This window comes from Sturnus vulgaris, chromosome 24 (assembly GCF_052056855.1).
Source record: "Sturnus vulgaris isolate bStuVul1 chromosome 24, bStuVul1.hap1, whole genome shotgun sequence".
In the NCBI taxonomy this organism is placed as follows: domain Eukaryota; kingdom Metazoa; phylum Chordata; class Aves; order Passeriformes; family Sturnidae; genus Sturnus; species Sturnus vulgaris.
In genome coordinates this window covers 4040774-4065786 of record NC_142266.1, presented here as the reverse complement: position 1 = coordinate 4065786, position 25013 = coordinate 4040774, and the positions used below count along the sequence as shown (strand labels likewise).

The 25013-nt window shown below is 48.8% G+C and overlaps 1 protein-coding gene across 1 annotated transcript in view; it reads right to left on the bottom strand.

Annotated features, from left to right (window-relative positions):
* Window positions 1–25013, bottom strand: part of GRIK3 (glutamate ionotropic receptor kainate type subunit 3) — a 107730-nt gene that overhangs the window by 41479 nt on the left and 41238 nt on the right. The window contains exons 2-5 of the mRNA XM_088178528.1: window positions 10279–10455; window positions 9293–9550; window positions 6496–6677; window positions 2707–2760 (exon numbers count right to left, since the gene is read on the bottom strand). Of these exons, the coding sequence (XP_088034654.1) occupies window positions 2707–2760; window positions 6496–6677; window positions 9293–9550; window positions 10279–10455 (671 nt within the window). The remainder of the gene's footprint in view (window positions 1–2706; window positions 2761–6495; window positions 6678–9292; window positions 9551–10278; window positions 10456–25013) is intronic.

Here is a 25013-nt window from a genome sequence, read left to right as displayed (position 1 = left end):
GTGAATCTGTGACATTCACTGCTCTCACAAGGGCTCATCAAAAGGAGCTTCAGTATGGGATGGGTGCTGGGGCTGTGCTGGGGCTGTTCTGTGCTGTGTGATGGGGCTGTGCTGGTGGGACACAGCACCCATCTGCCCACAGGGGGCTGCTGAAGTCCCACACGTGCTGCCCCAAGCAAAGCACAACAGCAGCAGCACTTGCCAGCAACTGAGACATCCTTCTCCACGGGGGAGTGAGGGTTCCTGTGGCTGTTTTGCTTTAATAAGCTTTGGGGGTTTGATCTTTTCTGTAAGCCTTGCCCCAGCCTCTGCAGCCCCAGGGCTCACTGCTGATGGATGCAGTGCTCAAATCTGCAGGTGCAGCAGGGACCAAATCATTAATCACCCTACAATGGCAAATGGGACTTGGGGTTTTTGGGTTGTTTTTTAACCCTGAAAAATTGCAAGTGCAAACCTGCACATTCTGTTAAAGTGCACTGTGAAAACCAGGCCACAATGTTGACTTTTAAATGACTTCAGGGAGCTGAGGGCAAATACAGTGGTTTGACCTCAGACAAGTGCTCATGTCTCTGGCTGGGAGAGGGGACAGCAATTCTGTGCCTGACCTGCTGGAATGGGTCTGTTTTTCCAAGATTCATTTCTAATCGGATGAAAATTGTTGGGAGGAAATAATTTCTGTTGAAAAAGCTGATGATTTCCCCCTCAGAATGTGACTGTATGTGACAAATCAGATCCCTGAGTTCCAGACCCCGTGGTCTCTGTTGCCCATTTGTCAAACCACCAGCCCTGGCCACCTCTCAGATCCCATTGGCATTTTGGGTGCTGCCCCTACCCTGCTGCTCCCCTCTGACCCTTCCTTTCACCAAGTTCCTATAGAAACCAACCTCCCATCAGGCCCCCTCCTTGGCTGCAGTTTAAATCTCAGCTGCAGCCTGATTTATCACCTCCTGGAATCAGAGGATAATTCAGAATACCAGCTGAGTGTCAGCACGCAGGGAGGTGTGGATGGGAATCATCAGATCAGTTTCTTCTGGATTTTCTGCTCCTGCACAGCCACAAATTGAAACATCTGGTTCTATTTTCCACCTCATCTACATTCCCTTTCACTCATTATTTTCTGTAGATTTTCTGTACTGCAGATTAATTCTCCCCTCCACCCTTAATTTTGCTCTCAGTGCTCCTGTGATGCTCTCCCCCTTGCCCAGTTTGCCCAGCTTGGGCTCCTCGGTGGTGGAGGATGTCCAGGAAGGGCATCCCTGTCTTCTGCTGCCCGTGGGTGAGGAGTCCCCCCAGCTCTGCCCTGGGGTCTGGCAGGGCTTGGCCATGTCTGCAAAGCCCCATTTTACAGACTGAGACACCCCCACGGGAGTGGAGCTCTGGGGTTCTCCCTGCAGGGGCTTTGGGTGTAAAATCTGCGTGTGACAGAGACCAGCACTCATCAGGGACCCTCCTCCTGCTCCTCCTGCTCCTCCTCCTGTGGTGGAAAAGGCTGATGGGGCTCTTCATGCTGGAGTCAGTGAACTGTAGTCGTGCTGCCTAGCAAAATGTTGAAGCATTTCATGCCAAGTGTTGATACACTGTGCTCAGTATTGACTGGGGACCTTTTAGAAACATTCAGTATAACATAATAGACTAATTCATTAGCACCCCATGGGTCTCGTACTGGGGAAGCTGAAGCACAGGCATTGCAAGCTAGGAAAACATTGCCTTAAGGAATGACAGATTAAAATATCTTTCCCATGATATAACTGTTATTTCAGGAAAGTGGCATTAATTGTGATTGCTTATCTATTAATTTATTATAATTCCTCTTTTCCCACCTCCAGGCTGTACCTACACATGAAATGTACTCCAGGCTCAGCTGGGGCTGATTAATAGGAGGTTATCTGGGAAATGCTTAAAGCTGCCTGGAATAGATAATGGCAGCAGGGGTAATTAAAATGTCATTTGCATTTGAAAAATAAATTTTGTAGTTTTTAAGGGTTAGTTTAGTGTGTTTCTTTCCTAAAGGCAAAAAGATAAATTGGATTTTCAAAATCACACAAAATTCAACAGACTAGACAATAGCATCTTAAATGGAGAAAAGAGTGACCCTGCCAGGAAAGCCAAATGCCTCTCAGAGTCAGAGAGGAACTGGCCTGTGTTTAACAGAGGGGAGTTAATGTCAGGCTGAGCTCCTCTCCTGCAAAATAAACCTGCAGGACTGAAGCTTGGACCACAGCAGGGCTGCTCCTGGCTCCAGAGGGGGCCCTGAGTGCTTATCCCCAGCTCTTGCTGAATCAGGTCCCACCAAATCCTGGGTGGTGGCTGCAGCCTTGTACTTTCCCTGTGCTCATTGTAAGTGCATGGGGAGCTACACTGAAAGCAAAACGACTGGGAAAGAAAATAAAACCAGAGCTCAGATCTGTTCACTCCAGAGGAGTGAGCTGTCCAAGGGCAGGGGAAGGAAGAACTGACATCTCTCAGGCTGAGCACCAGAGGAGTTAGAGCCAGGTCACTGGGGTCTGACCCTGACCTGCAGCCAAGTCCAGCCCTGCTCTCTCCTCCTGGGGTCCCAGATCTCCCAATTCCTTGTGTTTCCCACCCCATTGCAGTGCAGTGAGCACCAGGATCAGACACCATCCCACCCCCCTGCTCCAGCTGCCCCCTCCCATCCCACCCCCCATCAGCGAGTGCACAAGGGGTGTGCACAGCCAGATACTTTACCAGAGTGGTGAAGATGAAGTGGTAATATTCTGTCATCATCCCCATTGCCATAGCCTAAGGAGAGGAGGGAAAAGGGGTTAGTAAAGGGATACAAGGATAAAACAACAGCCATGCAACAGAAAACTCAGAGCTCGTAGGTGAATGTGGCAGGAGAGACCTGGAAACACCAGGGCTGGATTCAGGACTGAGGGCATGGAGCAGCTGAGCTGTGCTCAGTCAGCAAGAGGCACATGCTCAAGTGCTGAGCTGAGTGGAGCTGTGGTCCTCAAACCATTCTAAACCATGGCAAAGCCTCAGTGTCCAGCTGCCACGAGGGCTGGTGGCATTTCTGGGTGTCCCCGGGTGTGCCAGGGCACTGTGGCACTTTGCTCATGGGTGCAGGGTCCTCCAGGCTCTGTTGGCACAGCTGTGGGAAAGGGGGTCACGTCCCTTCTCCCATAGCAAACAATGAGCAGCCTCACACAAACCTGTGCAGACTGACCAGAAATAGCCTGTTCTTACAGTTCCATGTCTGTGGAGTGGCTAAGAAGGGTTTGGATTTCTGACAAGTGTAATTCTGGGGCTCTGCACCCCCACCTTCAGTCCCATCTGTGCAGTGAGCACACGGAGCTCCTGCCTCTGTCCCTCCTTGCTGAACACAACAGATCCTGACTTAGGGCTGGTTTAGAAGTGGGTCAGTGAAGGTGTAGGCACAAGGATGGAGAGTGGGAATATCCCTTGTCCCTCAGTTTTTGGAGATCAAGGTCCTGAGAGCCCTTGGCCAGCAATGCTTGAGATTCCCTGCCAGCTCCTACACGGAGGATGGCTCCTGCAGATTGCTGGGATTTGCATAACTGAGCACTGGAGAGAACAGACTGTCCTGGAAGGTCTTTCAGAGGACACCCATGGGCTGAAGGGGCCTTGGCTGGATGACCATGTCCACAACATGAGGGGAGCACATTTCAGTGTGTGAGAAAGGTCACCTTGAAGCTGGTGGCTGGTGACAGGAAGATTCCCGTGGGTTTGGCTGGGATGCTGTCTGTGTGAGCATGTTTTCTGGAGAAAACACATGCAAGAGCACTTTAAAATCCCCACTGATGGGAAAGTGACTTCAAGTCCCCCCAGGAAATGTTTGCTTCCCTTGGTTTTTGCTAAAATTACTAGGGCGGAATTTTCCTCCGAGGAAGGAAGTGACAATCTGAAAAGAAGTGAGATGTCAAAAAGCAAGGGAAAAGGGAAGGATCTGGATTGCAAGCTGAGATATTGTGACTCTAGAGTGCGATTTCACCTCAGGTTTCCTGCTCTGGAAGCAGCTCTTAGAAAGTCTGGAGGCTGTCCCCCAGTCCGTGCCTGGCCAGTGGATCCAGGGGGCTGCAGTGCAGCTCTGTCCCTCCTGCACACCCTGGTTCAAAGAGCTGAAGCAGAGAATGGCAGCTCATCATGGGAAACATCAGTTAGTGATGGGGAGCCAGTCTGGAGCAAATAATGAGATCCCAGCTCATGTTCTACAGCTGGATCATTCTGGCTATAGCTGAGGAGCCCAGACCCGCTGTCAGAAGGAAGCTTCAGCTTCCCAGCACTGGCAGCCTGGGGCAGGGTGCATCTGGGTTTGTGGGAAGATGAATAAATGATCATCCTGGTGGATCAGCCACAGACAGTGGCCACGATGAGAGCAGGAGCTCAGTCAGAGCTGACAGGCACAGCTGTGCCCTGTGGAGCTGCTTGGGACAGTGCAGGGAAGCCTGGGAACAGACCTGGAGTGAGAACAAGGGACCAAAACTGAGGAAGGCCAGAGAATCTGGGGTAGAATGGGAAAGCCTCACAAGCAGGACTCACTCTCTGATAGGTTCCTACAATTATTTGTTTTCCAAGAGGGCAGAATAATGTCTGGTCACTCCAAGGGAGCCAGGCTGGAGCAGTAGGTGACAGTCTCACCTGTACAGTTGTGCTGGCTCACGTGGTGTTACTCATGGATTACTAATCCATGGGGGTTTTTTTACTATTTCAGTTTAAAGAACCTGCCCAGATGATCAGTGATGTGGGAGCACAGAACCTTGAATGTCTGGGGAGCAAGATCCTGACTGGCATGATGGTGTGTGCACTGCTCAGCCAGACCTGCCTCAGCCAGCACAGGCTGTAGGTGCTCAAACCTTCTGTGTTTTCTGAAGATGTGCAATGAAAATCAGCGTCAAGGAGTGGAAATGTTAGCACAAGTCTTGTGAGAACCTTGTTGTCACCCATGAGGCTGCACGGGGGTGGCAGCAGGACCAAGAGACTCCAGGGACTCCATCCAGCCAAACGTCTGCAGAGCTGACTGGTGTAGCGACCAAAATGTTACAAAAGACATATAATAGCAATAAAATATGAATATTACTGATTCTGGCATAAACAGAATGCTGGGCCTTCCTCTCTGTTTGTTTTTTGTTTTTTTTTCAGGCCATTATTTGTTCTGTGCATTGTTCTTCTGCTGTTGTGAAGGGAAGCAGGCTCCCCTCCTCCAGTACTTTCAGTGCAAAAGAGCTATTCCACAAATGGAGGTGGCACCTCTAGACATGCATTTCTTGCTACAGGTAGAAAAGTGAGGAAAATATGAGGTTCCTAAGCCTTCAGCAGATGCGGGTGACCTGCAGGTTGTGGTGCTCTGCTCCAAACCTGCCTGATGTTATGCACCAGAGTGGCCAGAGACCAGTCAGGCTCTGGTTTGGGTTTGTGCAACTTCCCAGACTCTGAAAATACTTCAGTATTTTCCTGAGTAAAAATACACTGTCTTTTATTGCTAAGCTGAAATCCATGGCTTCAGGTCCTGACAAAACCCTGACAACCCAGCCAGAAGGACTTAGAGAGACTTGTCTCCCCTGGTCCCCCCTCTCCTCCATCTTCCTCACTCTGCACCAGCCGTGATGAGCTGAGCAGATGGCACAATAAACTATAATAAACTGCATAATAAGTGAACAGCACCAAACACAACCAGCACGGGAAAATAACTGCCAGGAGACAATAAGCCCCTTCTATTGCTTCCCATAATCATCCCTCCCAGGCTTTCCAAGTTCTCTGAGCACTTCCCTTCATTTTGCATCAAGCAGGCTGCAGGGGAAGGCTCTTGCCTTGTGCTCACTTTTCTCATCCCTTCGGGGATTTATTTAATCTGGATGGTGGTGGTGTGCTGAGCTGATAGGAGCAACACTTCCAGGGCTGGTTTTTAGCATCTCTGTGAGAGCCTTTTCCTCTCCTCATATTGACCCTGAAACCCAAAGGCACTCGGGAATGAGGAGGAGCTCGGGTGAGCAGCAAGGATGCCAGTGGAGGAATTTGTGGAGGAAGAAAGGAGGGAGCCCAAATGAATGGAAAATCACTGACATCTGGCTTAAAGTCCAAGAACTGCAGACAGTGCTGGGGAAGGGACAGAGGATGCCATCCCTCCTGGCTGGGCCTGGCTGGGAGAGCCAGTGTGGATGGAGGGGCAAGGGGAAAGAGGGAAGAAGGCTGGGGCTGTGCAGCTGCAGGGAGAGATGCAGAATTGTCCAGCACCAGCCTGGGCCTGGGCTCTGCATTTGGCACAGCCCCTTCTCCTCCTGTAACATTTGTTTGTTCTCACCTACAGCCACTTTTTTGGTACTTCCAGTTTGTCAGTGACAATGCCATTGTCTGTAGAAATCCAGCAGTGTCCTTGAAGGGTAGACATGCTGCAGCTTTTAGAGGGGCTGTGGATTGTGGCCCAAGGCAAAGCTGCACCCCAGGGTGGGGTCACTTTTCATTAGGGCCACCCTACGCCCATGGGCTCCTCAGCAGCCACTTTGCTTTCCTGCTCACCTGCTTGAGGATCTGAGCTGCCATCAGGTGGCTGCAGTCGAAGATGATGCGGAATTCCCTGCCCCTCTTCATCTCCTTCAGCAGCGGCCGCGCGTCGTCCGTGTCCAGCGGGAGCTGGCGGATCTTCAGGCGGATGTTGTAGCGAGATGGGGCCATGATGAGCTCCTGCAGCCTGATGAGGCCTTTGGGTGTCACACAGAGACAAACCCACAGCGTTACAGGTGCCACACAATGAGATCAGGACTGACATCCATCCATCCATCCATCCATCCATCCATCCATCCATCCATCCATCATCCATCCATCATCCATCCATCCATCCATCCATCCATCCATCCATCATCCATCCATCCATCCATCCATCATCCATCATCCATCCATCCATCATCCATCCATCATCCATCATCCATCATCCATCATCCATCATCCATCCATCATCCATCATCCATCCATCATCCATCCATCATCCATCCATCCATCCATCCATCCATCCATCATCCATCATCCATCATCCATCATCCATCCATCATCCATCATCCATCCATCATCCATCATCCATCATCCATCATCCATCATCCATCCATCATCCATCCATCCATCATCCATCATCCATCATCCATCCATCCATCCATCCATCCATCCATCCATCATCCATCATCCATCATCCATCATCCATCCATCCATCCATCATCCATCCATCATCCATCATCCATCCATCATCCATCCATCATCCATCATCCATCATCCATCCATCCATCCATCATCCATCCATCCATCCATCCATCCATCCATCATCCATCATCCATCATCCATCCATCATCCATCATCCATCATCCATCATCCATCATCCATCATCCATCCATCCATCCATCCATCCATCATCCATCCATCCATCCATCCATCCATCATCCATCATCCATCATCCATCCATCCATCCATCCATCCATCCATCCATCCATCATCCATCATCCATCATCCATCCATCATCCATCCATCATCCATCCATCCATCATCCATCATCCATCATCCATCCATCCATCATCCATCATCCATCCATCATCCATCCATCCATCATCCATCATCCATCATCCATCATCCATCCATCATCCATCCATCATCCATCCATCCATCATCCATCATCCATCATCCATCCATCATCCATCATCCATCCATCCATCCATCCATCCATCATCCATCATCCATCCATCCATCCATCCATCATCCATCATCCATCATCCATCATCCATCATCCATCCATCCATCCATCATCCATCATCCATCATCCATCATCCATCATCCATCATCCATCATCCATCATCCATCATCCATCCATCATCCATCCATCCATCATCCATCATCCATCATCCATCATCCATCCCCCATCCATCCATCCATCCATCATCCATCATCCATCCATCATCCATCATCCATCCATCATCCATCATCCATCCATCATCCATCCATCATCCATCCATCATCCATCCATCCATCCATCCATCATCCATCCATCCATCCATCCATCCATCCATCCATCATCCATCATCCATCCATCCATCCATCCATCCATCCATCATCCATCATCCATCCATCATCCATCCATCCATCCATCATCCATCATCCATCCATCCATCCATCATCCATCCCTCCATCCATCCATCCCACAAATGGCCATTGCTAAAGGGTATCAAAACCAAGGTGTCCCATGTCAACAGAATGGACAGAATGGCTTTTCCTGGTGGTTCTCTGCCACCACTGCAGGCAGTAGAGCTGGATGGGGTCCCTGAACTGGGTAGGAAAGGGAGAACAGCAGGTTGGTCCTAACCTCAGACACCTCTGGGATCACAAACATTTTTCTTAAGCAGATGTGCCCTTGAGAAAGGACAGGATGTGATAATCAGCTACACAACAAATTAAAATCTGCATATTTACCACGCACAGCAGCAAAAGGCAAAAATGAATATGTGCTCGGATTTATGAGTCGTGTAGATCGTAACAGTTACTTAATCACAACTCGTAACTTCCTGCTACCCTCAGAACTCATTTCTGTTTCCTGCACAAGGCAAAGAGCCATGGTGGATGCAGCTGAGCAGGAATTATTGGAATCTGGTGTTGCAAGGAGAATTTCAGCAGATGCCTATTGCAAGGGGGGAGAGAGAAGTGTGTCCCTTTGCATAGAAGAAACACATTAGAATATGCCACGAAGGGAACATACTGTGACCCACATTTGCAAAACAGGAATGTCAAACTGTGTTCTCATCAGCCCTCCCCTAAAGAAACCATTTGGTTTAGTGAAATTAGGTTGGACAGGCTATCCAATGTGGCTTTTGTTTTTTGGGGTGTCTGTATCTAGAGCTGTGTAGCGCTTTGCTTTGTTTAACCATCAACAGCTTTCCTTACATGAAGAACTTTGCCAGCTCTGTGTTAAAGAATTATCCAGAAAACAAAAAACTTTCCAGAACTGCTTTTGGTTTTAGCTGGGAGCTGCTCCCTCCATGGCAGCTGTGGACAGGGGCTTTTCTGTTGCAGAGTGCCAAAAGAGCCAGGTTGAGACGTTCACCCCATGTCAATGAACCCCCCATGACCCTTTGCCAGCTCACTGCCCCACTTGCTGAGAGCTTTGTGAACGAAATGCTTAGAAAGCTCCCAGGGCTGCCCACAGTGCTGTCCAGAACTCCTGGGAACCCCTCCCTGCACAGGGCATCATTTGGCTCTCGGGAGGGTTCACTGGAAAAATTCCCAAAGAAACCCAGGACAGAAAATCCGCGGGATTCCTTCCCTGAGCCCCTCCTTTACCCACCTGTGCTGTCGTCGTACACCACTGTGGCTGACCTCCATTTCAGATACTGCACAAGGTCCAGGATGGCGTGGCTCAGGGAAGCATAGTCAGGATACAGGTTGACATAGAAAGTGTCCTTGTTATCCAAAGGGTGATGCTTCCATCGGAGCTGGATGTGGGGAACCTCCAGGGCGTTGCAGATGGACTGGACAGCGTTGGTACAGGAGCCTTGGGAAGGTCCAAATATTGCAACGACCCCCAGAGCGAGCTGGTCACAGGCTGGAGGGGGAAGGGAGGGATGTCAGCAAAGCCTGGGGGGGCTAAGCAAGGGGCAGCCCAGACCCAGCACTGATGTTGGGTAATTACAGCAGTGATGAGGCACAGAGAGAGGATGAGGTGGGTCTGCACTGGTGGGTAGAGGCACAGAGGAGTCCCCAGCTCCTCTGAGGGAGTCTCCACCACAAAACCACCTGAAAAGGGACAGGGGGTCACTGGGCTGGCTGGGAGCACTTATCTCCCTCCTGGTGATGTCCCTCCAATAGCTGCCAGCTCAATCAGCAGGTTTCCTTTGTCCCCAACCAGAATCAAACTCCACGAGCCCACAGGTCACCAGCTCGCAGCCTTTGCTGTGCAGTCCCTCCCCTCAGCAATTCAAGTGTGCTGCTGTTATCCAGTAATCAAAAGTGACTGTTATTAAGAGAACAGAACATCCATGTGAGGGATGTGAACAGTGCCAGGGATGCAGTGACACAAACACAGGCATGGCCTCCAGACCTTAGCTCAGGATTAGAGCAAACGCTGAAAGGACTTTTGTGAGGTTTTCAGAGGGAAAAAAAGGTAGTTGTTCCCCTTGTATTAAAATGCCTCAGGAAGGTCAGCTCCAGCAGGAGTTCTCATCCAGATCACTGGTGAGAGCAGGACAGAACAAGCTGCTGGTCTTGAAACCAGACCTTTCTTACACTGAATAAATGTCCACAAAGCTGCTCAGAAGTTTGCTCTGCTCTTACCTTTCTTAGTTGCTTCAAAGCTGTCGTGGAAGTGTATCCTCTGGATGTCATAGGTTAGGGTTGTGTTGGGCAGCAAAGTTCTGTTCCTGTTAATGATGTTGGCAGAGAATCGGAAGGCTTGTTCCTCGGCACTCATCACCTGCGTGTTGGGGCCATCTGCATACTCAAAAATTCCTCCTGCAAGACAAAAAAATTCCACCTTTGAGCCACGTTTTTTTTTTTTCACAAACTTACGCAGCAAGGATGAGAAAACTCCTGGAATGTTTGCAGATGGAGCAGGGCTTGCTTGAGGACCTGTCCTGCACTGAAATGAAGACATGAAGACTTGGGTTTTTCTTATACCCTGGTCTATGAGAATGTTCAGGGTGGCAGCTTTGTGGGGCAATAAGAGGTGGTTTAGAGTCTTGGCATATTTTTACGAGCCAGATAAATGGCTCCCCATAAAACTTTAGGACCAGACCAAGGGAAGTGGACAGGCTTATTGCCCATCTGCAGGTCTGTGCTCTGAGGAGTTACTGGGTACAAAACTGGCACTGCCCTCCTCTTGAAATCCTCCTGCCTCATCACCCCCTTCTGGTCCCCACATGGGAGACAGGCAGGGCAGTGCTGCTGCTGGCAATTTCCAGTGCCATTTTCAGTACCCTTCTCCTTTTTTATTGTTCCTCATGTTTAGTTCTCCAAGTTTTTAATTCAGACCAGCAGAGACTTCTGGATTTGCCTACCCTACAGCTCCTCTGCTCAGTAATGCACATGTCGGATGAAGCTTTCCTGTGTTCAAAAGTTGTTAATGCCATTACACCTCCCCAAGGGCAACAAGCTCATGTCACAGCATCCCTGCGTTCCTTGGCTCCGTGTCTGTGAGTCTTGTCCTCAGTTCCCACTGACAGCCACTCTAATTGGAGTGACTTGGAGCAGGCATGGCTTATGTAATCATTCATGTGTCCTTGTCCCCGAGATGCAGGAGCCACCCTGCACCCCTCACAGAACCACAGAAAGACACAAACCTTGCTCTATCTTATTCAAAAGAAAACCAAAATAATTAATGGATGAGCGAAATAAGCAAGTACAATTGGTAACAGATGGTCTCGGGGTTCATTAGCAGAAGGAAAATCTTCCTCTTCAATTTAAGATAGTCCTCAAATATTTTGTTGTAGACAACAGATGTCTGCGCAGCCCTCCTGGCTTTCAGGCAATGCCATGAATTCTCCAGCAGCCAGAGCACATTTTCTATAATTTTGTGGCAGTTTGGTGTTAGCCAGGAGTTCCAGTTTGGCCAGAGCCAAGCTGACAACTTGGCTGATGGCCATGCTCTGTGTCCTCCTGGGAATGTGACCAGAGCCATGGCCTGGGTGAAGCACAGGAGTGATGGTTGGAGATGTTCTCAGCAAGCAAGCAGAAGGATTTTCAAAAGGCCTCTGACTTTTTTCTCCCCTTGATTGTGACAAGTCCCTTTCCTCCTCTTCCTCTGCAGTCTTTGTGCATCCATGTCCCCAGTTGTGAAGTGAGTGTGGGAATTAATTTACATTCACAGACATGAAAAAAGTTTGAGCTGTTCCCTGCATGTCTCTGCTAGAAAAAGAACATTGAACTCATTGCTAATTTTGGTAATAGGCAGAAGAATAAAGAAAAAAGAGGCTGAATGCTCATTCTGGAGCATAGTTTCAGTCTCACGTGATTTTCAGCCAGTCACTCACGGGCAGGTTTGCAATCCAGAATGCTGAGCAGCGTAGGCAGGAGTGTAGCAGAATTGTCCACATGCTTCATTCTCACTGGATTATGCCAAAACATTTGCGTTTTGACTGGTGCAAAGAAAATTATTCATCCACATCAAAGTTTGCATATGCTGGCAGCTCAATATAAGTTTCTTAGGGCAGAAGAAAGTTCATCTACAATATCACATCAGGCACAATAAACAAAACTAAAGTGAGTGTGAGATTCACCCCATCTTTCTGTTCAAATCTTCACTGTCCAGACTGTTTAGCCAGGGATTTTTTTGTTTTCTAGCATGGTCCTGCAGTGGTCATTGGTTAATGTTACATTGTTTGTCCTAGCTGGCATTAGGCTTTCTCCAAGACCAGCACTTTCAGGGTTGCCTTGGAGCATGTCTTGATATAAGAGAATATAGAAGGGCTGGATATGTGGATTATTGGTGTTTGATCCTAAATAAATTCCCATTCAAGACATCCAACTGGATATCATAGGTTTTTTGACTGGAAAGAATTTTCAGTGCAGCCACCTCGAGTTCAGGGTCAGGCAATGAGAGAGCTGGCAGGCAGCAGGGATGTGATTCCATGTATTTCCCATTGCTGGGAGCACACCAGGAACACTCTGGGACATTGGGAATCTCCCACAGTCGCTGAGGAGCCACCACACGCCCCAGCCTGGTCTTTGCTTAGAAACTGGGGAGACTGGGAGCACCTGATGTCAGACCGGTGCAGGATTCACAGCACATCCCGTTGGATCCTCACATCCCTCTTGGCTCTCCGCCGCTCCTTCAGAGATGTTCATTCCCATCATTATTTAAAGAGCCTAATAACTGGCTTGAAACAGCTGATTAATGCATAATCTTCATCATGATTACACAGCATAACTGGCATTAATTTGCAAAGCCAGCTAATTATGAAAATAATTGTTGAAGTTCTTCCATTTGAGCCAAATGGGGACGCTGAGCTCGTGGCATTGAGAGCACGAGGGAGGTGACATCAGCTGGGTGATGGCTGGGCTGGGGGACCCCAGGGGACCCCCGGGAGCCTCAGCAGGGGACACGAAGGGACAGGGCTGGGCAATCTGCTGCTGAGGGCTGGACAATTGTAGGCAGCTCCCCTGCAAGTGATCCCACACGGGCCTGGGGCAGAAACCTCCACTGGCTTCACTCACAAACGAGAGTCAATGAGTGTGAAAAATCCACAACAAATCAGTCTCCACTTTTATCCACAACACACTGAGAAATCCCACCCAAGAGAGTACAATTAAAGCTTCCTTGGTGTTGCTGTCCCTCTCCAAACCTGTGCCCTGTTTTGAAAGCCAGTTCCAATGTCTTGGAGATCACTGGGTGCTCTGTGCTGCTTTCCTGTCTGGGCGGGTCTCAGCTTCTCATTCCTTCTTTCTTCCTCTCCCGTGGCTTGGCAGAGAGGTAAAAGATGGCCATGACGAGGTCTGTCGTGCTTTGTGACATCCTCCTGAGGTTTGTGGGAAGATTTGCTGCCTGATTTGTGTGTGCTGCTCCTTGACCAGTCAATAGAGCCCGAGCAGTCCCCTCTGCAGCACCTCGTGCTGTTCAACACACCCTGAAGTTCATCACTTCAGGTTGACTTTGTTTGCATAGATATTTTCCCCTGAGGACCTTCTTTTTATGCCATGTTTGGGGGGCCTTTGGTGCAGTGGGATCTGGGACTGGGATCAGCCTTGTAGAAGATGCCTTACATCAACTCTTGATGAAGGCTTTCAACCCTTACCACTAATTTTACATATTTTTTTATGAAGTCATCCATTATTATATCTGACTTCTTGGATTTTAAAATCAATCCCAGGCAGGTTAAATAATTATTCAGTTGTCTTTTACTCTTAAAGCAGACTAATTGCTCTCTGGAGAATGTCAGCCAGTGTATGAGAAAACACACTAATTACAATCAACCTCATGTCTGACTGTTTTATGTTATTTTATTTTATGACCTCGACATTGCTACAAAGGTGAGGAGTTTTCAAAATGCCTGAAACTCCCTTTGAGTCTAGACCAGAAGAGCAATAGTGGGGCTGGGCAGGCAGAAGGAGCCTGGCCTGGCACAAGGGGAAGTTTGGCTGAAAACCACAGAGGGCTTCACTTGGAGTAGCAGAACTTAGGCCTCTCTTCAGGGTAAAACCTGGATCCCACAGAACACCTAAAATCCCATTGATGGCAATCAGAACAGGCCCAGGTCTGTCTGCATCCAGCAGAACAGCACTGCTTTCTTCTGTCCTCAGGAATGGTGCTGGAAGAGCTTGGGAATGCCCCAGGATGGAGCTGGAAAAACACTTGGACAATGGGCTGGGAACCTTCCTCCACTACTCCAGTGATCCTGGGACATGGCTGCATGGGCTCAGTGCCAGTGCAGTTATTTTTAGCTTTGTTAAGAGCTAAGTCAAGAAAGTCAAAGTATTTTAGGTTTTCATTTCTCCCCTCTTTTGCTTTTTACCGAAACAAACAGCTTCATTCTCAGAAAGAAAATTCCAGCAGCCCTCAGCGTGTGGTGTGATCTCTTATCTTCTACTCCTTATAAATCACGGAGTTATTTAGCTTTGAAGAACAACTATTTCTGATAACACTTTTCTCTCCCCCGCTGACAGTGTTGTTCACACATTCAGACAGCTCTGACAGCCTCTTTCCATGTGACATCCGGGAAGAAATACCTGGTTTGAGATAGCTCTTACTGAGGATGGAGCCAGCAGAGCTCCTCAGGGACACGGGAGCTCCTGTTCCCTCTCAGCCCTTCCGTGCCCAGAGCTGTGTTTTTTGTGGTTTTTTTTTTTTTTTTCTCTGAGGTTATAAAATGTTTTTGCTGTTGCCTTCTGAGGCATGGGATTTGCCCTCTTCCGAGGACAAATCAATGTTTTGGGGACAGTATTAGCAAATGGGCCGATGAGGACAGGTAAACAGAATTTAGTGCCTTTTCCTGCAGGATGCTGCTCCACAGGTTCCTGAGGCAGAGAATGGAGAGTCTGTGGAGAGTCTTCCTCACAGAGCTGCCTCCCTGGGAAGGCTTGGAGAACCTGACACTGCTGTTTGGCTGACAAATCCAGTGGGGAAAATCTCTGTGTCGTGGCCCAGGTCCCCTGAGAGCTGCTGTTTATACAGCAGCATTGTATAGAGAAATGAGATAACACTGCTGGGAAGTGAAAGAAAGTTCCCTGGATCACGAGGTTGTGGCTGGGAATGGGGCTTCAACTCCCAGAGCCTGCCCATCCTGGGGGACCGTGGCAGTCTCAGGTGCAATAATAAGGCTGCAGAGAGAGCAGGGAAACCCAGAAGGTAATAATTATCAGCAAAACAAAAAGAGAAAGCAACGACAGATTTATTCACAAGAAATCTCTCCTTGCACCTTCCCCCGAGGAGCTGCTACCGTGAAATTCTCCACGAGTGTGCTCCAAGGAGCTGGTCCTGTGCTCAGCCCGGCATGGAGCAGAGCCCCCAGGTCTGGTGTTGATGTTGTTTGATGGTCCCCAACAGAAACAAACCCACCCTGTGAACTGATGAGTGAGGAGAGCAGTGCCGGGAGCGCTGGGGGCTCCCAGCCTTGCTTCTCCCGGGAATCCCTCGCTGCCGGAGAGGTGCAGTGGATGCCCCTGCCCTGCCCCTGTCCCTGCCCTGCCCCTGCCCCTGTCCCTGTCCCTGCCCCTGCCCCATCCAGCCCTGTGTGGCAGCATCCCGGGATGTCCATCCTGCGGCGGAGCCGCTCCGCGCCAAGGCAGCCAGCGCAACTGGCGAACTGATGGAAACAAACCTTCTGGGAAGGAGCTGGAAATAATTCCCGCGGTCTGTCAGAGGGTTCTTGGGTTTGACAGAGCGGCAGGATCCGAGTGGCTGTCCCTGACCCCCTCCAAGTGCTGCTGATCGCGCACTGGCCCTGTCACTTCAGCGTGCCGCTGCCTGATGTGATGCAGCACAGCCACGGATCCAAAGCAATTTCAGGCTTCATCAACACGCACGGCGCAAGAGAGCCCCAGCGCAGGGCTTGGGGGCTCGGGGCTGAGCTGGCCCTGCCCACGGGAGCTCCTCGCTCTGGATGCTGATTGCTAAAAGCCCAGGAGCAGGATCTGCCTGGAACGCGGGGAGAGGATTAACCTCGGAGCCGCTGTGTCTGCATCGCTTACGCTCACACGCTGCCTGCGCTCCCTGCGCGTTTCTTTTGTGCGAATTAAAAAGGCACCAGCCTGTGCCTGAGCTGCTCCCACCCTGGCAGCTTCCCTGGCTCTCAGGTCCAAGGCATTTCCACCTGCTTTCGCTGAGGACCCCGGTTTCATGGGGCAGGTGAAGCCCATGACACACCTGCCCACCCAGGAGCTTTTCCTGTGTCCACGATGCCCTACAGAGAAATGGAGCCAGGCAGGGGCTGAGCGCAGCCCCTCTGAGCTTGGGTTTGGGTGTTCCCCAGCACACCTGACTGGATTTGCTGCCTGACATCCTTGGGAAGAGGCAGGACATGGAGCTTGCATCCCCTGTGAGCCCAGAGGAGAGACAGGCACAGCGGGGTGGAAGATCCCCCATGCCCAGGAGCTCGCTGTCCCCAAATACCCTCAAAAGTGACCAGGAACGTTTCTATTCCAGCTGCTGTGACCCTGCATCACGGAGCCAAACCTGAGTGGGAACAGTCCTGCTGTCACCTCCCTGCCACAGCCCCCCACACTGGTCACCCTGGGGGTGTCCCTGGGACCCCACGGTGGCTGGTGGAGGAGCTGATGGACAGAGAGACATTCCCAGTGCCTGTGGTTCCACCACATGGTGCAGCAGGAGGCAGAGCCAGGTACTTGCTGAGTAATGCCAAGGAAATGAATTCAAGCAGAAAATCAGATGCACAAAGTAGGAGTGTGTCCCACAAGGAGGGATTTCCCGCCTGCCAGGACAGAAATCCCATCACAGCAGGTTGATCCATTCCCAGGAGACGGTGTCTCCTTCTTTTCTTATTTTGGTATTGAATATGCAAAATCCTATTTCATTTGCTCTGAATTAGGCACTTCATGTCACAGGGGGTGACATTCTTCTATGTATAAGCTGCTTAACAGATGAGCAGTCAAGTGGCAAAGCAATACATTATTAATGCTTCTGGTTAAATTAACTGATTAAAACCACTGGAGCTAAAATGTATGTATCAGCACTTTACTCACACTAAATGAGGAATTAATGGAACATGGCAGGTTGTGTTTTTAATGAACAGCAGATAGGGAAGGTCTGGAAAGGTTTGTCACTGCTCCTGGGGATGACCTGTTGCATCCTCGGCTGGACGCTGGCACTGCTCATCCCCACGGGCCAGCACACGGCAGAACAGGCTGTGCCTCCTGGAAACAAACTTCTCCTCATTGCAAACCCTCCTCGTTTGGCCTAATTGGCAGCGTTTCCTCTGCCGTGCTCTGAACAAGCTGTTGTGGTGTTGCACGTTTGACATCTGAGGAAGAGCGTAACCCCGACCAAGGGAGAGGATCAAAGCGCTAATCTGAGATCAAAAGCCTTCCGTGGTGCTACAGCAGAAATAAATTAAGTTAGCAACAGATTTCTTAATGATATTTAAATTTCTAATTTGCATAATACATGATTAAAATAAAATGGGCTTTTTTTCTTTTTTCTTTCCCCAAGCAGGCTCAATTAATTAAAAAAAAAGAAAGCAGCATCTTAATCTCAGAGGGACAGATTACCATCAAGATAAAGGCAAGGAAAATGCCACGAAACTTTTAATTTACCCAATATTCAGCTCACAGGAAATGCAAATCTCCCGCAGTGACCAAATGCAAATCTCCCAAAGTGACTGTGGAGTTGCATCCCCTAGGGGCTGATGTCCCAGTGACACCCAGTCCCATCACTGTCCTCTGGGAAAGGCTCCCACAGGCTCCCAGTGGCTTATTGCTCTGCAAAAGGGAGATCTGGCAGCTTTGGGCTACTTGTTCTTGCTATGGGACACCTCACCAGATATCTGGGATTATTCACCAGTTCAGATTTGTGTGTGAACTGCCCAGAATTAAACCACGGTGTCACTTCCAGCCTCCACTCTCTGCCACCCCACTGCCAGGGAGGGGCAGCTGGACTGGGCTGTGCCACCAGTGCCCCCCTGCCCTCCTGCTCCGAGCTATGGACCCCCCTCCCCAAAACCTCACTGAAACAGTCCAAGCTCAGCAGGTGTGTCCTGGGGGTCACTGGTGGCTGGGTAAATCAGGCACACTCAAATGTCACTTTTATGGCAGTGCTTTGGGCTGGGAGCACGTGTGACACTGTAATATATGGGGGAAACAAGAGGGTTAGAAAGGTTCAAATTATTGCAGATGTGTAATGCAGGGTTGAGGTGGGGCAGCTGGAAGTGAATTTTCTATATTTTCTGTATTTTCTGTGGTGTTTTACTGCCCTGTGGAGGGGTCTGGGGTGTTCATTGGGGTACAGAGCAGGGGGTGAGGCCACACTGAAACATAAATCCCAAATGGTGCCAGGACAGACCACACAAAGCCTGTAGGGTGATAAAATACTCTGAATTTCTCTTTAGTGTGTGCTGGAGACTGAGGGCTGGCCCTGTGTCCCCTGCACACACTCCCCAGCAGAGCTCCCACCATCAGGTGACTGCTCTTCCCATTTATCCAAGTGCAAACTGGGTCCAACTGGTTCATTTGTGAAAATTCACTGTAATCTTGATACAGGGTGTTGGAAACCAAACTTGCTTCTTTATGGAAAAAAAAAAAAGTCTTCCCAGGTAAACTGGATTTTGCAAATCTTAGTGCTCTGCACTGGGAGAGCCCATTGGCCACACACAGACCTGCCAAGCTAAATTAAAATGCCAATTATTGCATATTAATTAAATTCTTCTCCAATATTCATTGTTAAGATGCAGCTAATAAATGTTAATACCCACCTGGCATGTAGCATATACTAGACTTAAGAAACCTACATGAAATCCTGTTTTCCATCCCCAGTGTAGTCAAACACTGACAGTCAACTTGTTTCTCACTCTTGCATTGATGCTTCCAAAAATTGGGACCTTGACAAAGATGAGGCATTGAATGGCAAAAGCAGTTCTGCAAATATTATGACATATTGTTTGTCATCTGCCCGAAATATTTAACAGTTCCATTTTACAAGATTTTTGTGCCACATGCTGAGTATTTGCTCCTGATAAATGCTAAATTTGACTGATGGTAAAGATTCCATTCAGGAGCTGACAGTCCCAAAGCCTTGTGAAGATCTTTGCTGTTGGCTTCTTCTGTTTAAAAGAAAGCAGAGAAGAAAAAAAAAAAAACCCACAGAGTGCCCTGGGAAATTTTTTTCTGCTTAATCCCATCTCCTGTCCTCAGAAAATCCTTTTTGTAGGAAGAGATCAAAGGTCTGTAATAGATTTCCACAGGTCTCCAGGAAGTGCAGGAGGCAGAGGAGCGTGGGGCTCTGCAGGACTGACCTGCCCCTTTGGGGAAGCCAAAGGTGTAATTGGGAGATTCTGAGACTGATTTTGCCTTTTCCTCCTCCTATTTGAATGTTTTAGTGTTGTTAAGCAGAGGGAAAATCCAGGCTTTGCCAGGATGTGGCACTTGCTGGGCACAGGAGGTGGGGGACAGCACAGGGGCCCACAGTGGGACCTGTGAGAATAAAAGCTCACATTTTTTTACAAATTCCTTCCTTGAATGAAATCTTTTATGGTGGGAAAGGTCTGTCTGGGGAGGGCATTTTTGAAACCTACAATCTTCAATATATTTTATGAATGGTTATTTTCCCACACTTTGTTTTAAACACCTCCCCCCCCCCCCCCCCCAGTTTCTTAATTTTCAATTCTGAATGCCCAGGGTAATTACAGCTGAAAGATTTGCTGGCTTAAAAGCAGCACTTTATTCCAGGGAATGAAAGAAAGAAAAAAAAAAAAGGAAATGACAAAAGGATCTGCTCTGAAAAATGCTTTCATTATTTTCCTGTCATCTGTACTCTTGGTTTACAAACAGCCACGCACAGAACAGGGGATGCAAAGGGACATGCTGGACCTGCCTGGCAGCTCGGCTCCAAAGGAATTCCACATTCCCTAAATGATCAAAACCAGCTTTTAAAAACCTATTCTTCTTCACAGAGGAGCAGGTGCCCATGGAGGAGTGGCTGGCGCGGGGCTGTGCTGGTGCCATCGCTGCCCAGGGGTCCCCGTGCCCGTGGTGGGTGCCCTGCCTGCTCCCAGCCTGCCCTGGCCGTGGGTTTATCCTGCCCAGGGTCAGGCCTTGGCACTTGAATTGTGCCATGGGAGGGAACGGGACCCAAACAGCCCCAGGGGCTCCGTGCTGAGCTCTGGGGAGGGCAGGACCCCGGTGTGGGCACCCTGCTCCAGAGGGGTGAGGGGCACCAAGTGCCACTGGCACCACATCAGTGCCACGGGCAGAGTGTCCCTGCACAGGACTGGGGCCATGGCTCCAAAGGGAGATCCCACTGCCAGAGAGATCCACTGCCAGAGAAATCCATTGCCAATGATTCCACTGCCAAAGGGATCCAGTGACCCCACTGCCAGAGAAATCCCACTGCCAGTGATCCCACTGCCAGAAGGATCCACTTCCAGAGGGATTGACTGCCAAAGGGATCCACTGCCAGTGACCCCATTGCCAGAGAGATCCATTGCCAAAGGGATCCAGTGACCCCACTGCCAGAGGGATCCACAGCCAGAGGGATCCACTGCCAGTGACCCCATTGCCAGAGATCCCACTGCCAAAGGAATCCACTGCCAAGGGGATCCAGTGACCCCACTGCCAGAGGGATCCACTCCCAGTGACCCCACTGCCAGAGGGATCCACTCCCAGTGACCCCACTGCCAAGGGGATCCAGTGACCCCACTGCCAGAGGGATCCACTCCCAGTGACCCCACTGCTCGGGATCTGCTGCCAATGATCCCACTGCCACCCTGGCAGAGCTGAATGTCTCAGCAGGAGCTGAACCAAGTATCTGCTAATGAAGCTGAATATTCATTATTATGACTAAACACAGTGAATCACAAATTAAAATGGATAAATTATTAGTTGGTAGATCAGAAAAGGGGGAATTAGAAAAACACTCAAATTCTGGAGGAGGTGGAAGAGGAAAGCTTTATTAAGGCATCCAAATGCAGCTAAAACTGAGTGTTAGTCATTGTGCAGTGCTTCACACAGCCCTTTGTGACTTGTGACCGTGGATGTCACTGTGCCACTGGCAGCTCAGCACTGACCTGACCCTGTGACTGCTCACACCAACCCCGGGGCCCTGATGGTTTTGTGGAATTCTAAGATTCATCATCATGATCACTGTTCACTTAATGCTGAGGACACTGTTTCTTCTGCTCCAGTGTTACAAATTATTGAGGATTATGTATTCAGTGGCTTCCATTGATTCATGCAGAGCTAATTAATGGGATACATCTACCTATAATAAACATGAGCAATAACTCATGCCTCGTTAGCACCAATGAGCAAACTGCTCCAGGGAGCAGGCAGGTCTCTGGAAGGGTTAATGGATCTACTGATTGAAATGAAACACAGGTTTTTTTTTCCTGGAACAGTGTGTTTTTTCTGCCATTTCTTACATTTTAGGTATGTCAGTATTTCCTTTGTAATGGTTTAAACTGGGAGCTGTAAAATGGGAGTAGCATGAATTCAATGGGAAAATGGTTTGAAGAAGCTTGAGAAAAAGGGATACTGGTGAGTGGGAGCCTCAAAAGGAGCTGAGCATGCAGTTGAGCTGAATTTGACTTTAATGAAAAAGCATATTGAAGGGAGAGATTTCTGACAGGAAAACTGAGGAGTGAAGGGCTCCTATTTCCCACACTATTTATAAATCAGTGAACACGAGCTGGCATCCTCCTCTCACAAGGACTGTACAGTAAGCAGATTGTCTGGGGGGAAACCGTATGAAATTGGACAAAACAATCCTCCTCCTCTTCGTCCTGTGTGTGGGATGAGCAGCCAGGAAACATCTCCGTGGGGGTCACTGCTCCATGCCTGGACCATGGATTGGAATCAGGACCAGCATCCCTGAATTTCCTCTCAGGTAACTGCTGTAGAACTTGAGTAATATCTTCAGTTTCAGAGTTAAGTGACAGAAACCAAGATTAATAAGTAGAGCTGTCCATGTGAAAGCAAATGTGGAGAGGATGCTGCAGACACCCCGTGCTGCAGTGCCAAGCCACTGGTTCATGCAGCACTTTCTTCTTGAGGCGTGTAATATATTTAAAGGCTATTTGCAAAAGATGCTCCTGGCATCTTCTGGCCCAGCAATAAGTGGGGCTGTGCTGGGCAGCAGCACGTGAATCTGATTAGATGAAGTGTCGGGTCACTGCCACTTGTCCTCTGCAATATCCTGAATTAAGCTGCTGCAAACACGTGAGTCCCAGCAAAATCCCAGCAAGGAGGGTGGGCAGGGGGCACAGGGCTTTCAAGTTGCATCCTCTTGCCCTGATCTGTGCTCTCCTACAGCTGCTATTGACCTTGGATACTCTGCCAAGGCTTTGTGGGATTCCCTCAGCTAAAATCCACCAGTAAGATCTTGGGGCTGTAATGATGCTCTAAGATTTTAGCTTTTCTATTTTTCAAATCCTGTCCTGCATTAGTGTGTAACTGTAAACTCCATAAAGAGTGTTAGTTACTGTCTTCACATTTTGGTCAGACAAAACAATCCTTCTAGGCCTGACATCCAAGGACCCTACAGCCTCAGGTCCGGAAAAGTATAAATAAAAGTGAAATAGGGAGGAGCAAACTGAGGGTAAATGACCTAATTACCTGAAGCTGTAATTGGAGGATTAACCCTTGATATGTAAATGGACCAAACTTATAACTGTCTGAAAAACTCATGACCATTTTCCATTTTGGGTGTAGCCCCGGGGGAGGGCTTTGTCTGCCCTCAATGTACCAGAAGGTCCTTAATTAAATATATCTGCTTTTATTCTCTTAATTCTGTCTGCCTCTGTTTTTAGCTAAGCCCAAAGATTGCAGCAGTAATAACGAGGATATATGAGGCAGCACTGGGAATCAGTGGTGGTGCTCCTGCTCCTGTGGTGGCCCTTGCTGCTGAAGTGCAGCAAGAATGCAGAAAAGATCTGAACCTAAACCATGAAGTGAGATGGGGTCTGTCCTTGCAGCCCTCACTGCTGCCCTTGCCCTTGGAGCAGCAGCTCCAGGGGTGCCCCAGCCGTGGAGGTGACCCTGCCTTCCCCAGAGCAGGGAGCACTGTGGATCTCCAGGCTTTGCTCAGGTCCCTCTCGGGCAAATACTTGCAAGAAATGCAGTGTGAATTATTTAACTTCTTAAACACTGTTTATGGAAATACTTCAAGGCCTGACCTAGGTCACATCTCACCAGACAATGAGCTGGGATAACCCAACCCACTCAGTGCTTCACTTGGCTTTGTAGTAAAAAGAGAATCCTCCAGCTTTTTTTTTCTTTTTTTTTTTTTTTTGCTTTCTCCAGCAAAGAGAAAAGCCAGACACCAGCTGGAAGGCAAGGGGAGAAGGGATGTGACTTTTGGAGCTTGCAGGCAATAGGATTAGGGCCCAGAAGATGATTCTCTGCTCAAGACCAGCAGTGATCTTGGGTACCTGGCTCAGTGTGGATCCTCTCCCTCCTGGCAGGTCTTGATGCCTGGGAGAGGCTGACCTGGAACAGGGGCTAGACAATGCTAAAGGAATAAAGTAGGGATTTACTGAAAGGCCTTTAAAGGATAAACCTTGGGCAATAGAAGAGCCTGGCTGGGGCTACACCCAAGATGGATCCCAGACATGAGTCTTCACACTTTTATAAATTTCGATCCATTTATATATTGGGGTTAATTGTCCAATTACAGCTCCAGGTTATGAAGTCCCATCCATTATGCTTTTTGGGCATGAAGCTGCAATGGTGTCCTTGGCTTTCTCAGGCTGGAAAAGGATTATTTTGTCTGACTAAACTGTGAAGAGAACTTGCTAACACTCTATATGAAGTTCAGAGTTACACATTAAGGCAATGCAGAATCTAAAAATATGAAAGCTAAAACATAAGGCATCAGTATGAGGGAGCCAGTGCTGGCTGGAGCTCCAGGTGTGATCCTTTCCCATCTTGCAGTAATAAAATGCTTATATCCCAATAAACAGGAGTTAATTTCAGTGCATTCAAGCTCTTTGTTCAGTTTTGTGGATTTGGGAGGTTCTTCCCAAAGCGTTCATGCTGAACTTACAATTTTTTATTAATACTTTCAAATTGAGATGAAAATGATGTGTTATCTCAGAGATGGCAAGCTTGATGAAACCAAAAACCCCCCAGGTTCCTCCAGCTTTGTTTAGCTGAGCCTTAATGCAGTAATGATCCTGAAGTCCCCTTGGAGATGAAGACAGAAACCCTGGCTGGATTAGGATGTGGAAGAGTTTATTCCAACTGGGCTTCCTTTGCCCACAGGAGCTGCTCTGAACTCCATTCATTAATGTGCTGCTAAAACAACTGGATGGGTTTCAGACTGAGTTTTGTCTTTGTCTTCTCCCCTCACCTAAGGAAACCCACAACTCTTTATTTCCTGCAGTAGAGTAATCCAGACACAAATCCCAGGGGCAATAATCTCTTTGGAACTGCAGCTGGTCTACAGAATCCACTGGCAGTGTGAATATTGGAGTTGGTCAGAGATGACCTCACCCTCATTCCCTTGTCCCTCAGGGAAGGGATGGCTGGCAGCACCCACAGCTCATCCTGGCACCCTGGGGGTTTGGGGACAGGTGGCTTTGGCTGCCAAGGGTGCCACAGCTCCTGTGTCACACACGTGGCTTTGGCTGCTGAGGATGCTCTCCTCTACACAGCCATGAGTGTACTGGGGTGTTGCTGTGTCCTTCACAGATTTTACTGTTAATAATTTTATTTTTAGCTTTCACTCGCTCTCAGAACTCATCCAAGCAGGGATTGTTCCTCTCGCTTAAGTATATTTTGAAACATATTCTTACAGGGTATGTTGCATGAATATTAGAAACTTATTTTTTCCTTGGGTGTTCTTCCAATAATCCCTGCTTTGAAATGCTGAAACAAAGATACACAAAGGTCTGGCTCTGCAGGATGAGTGC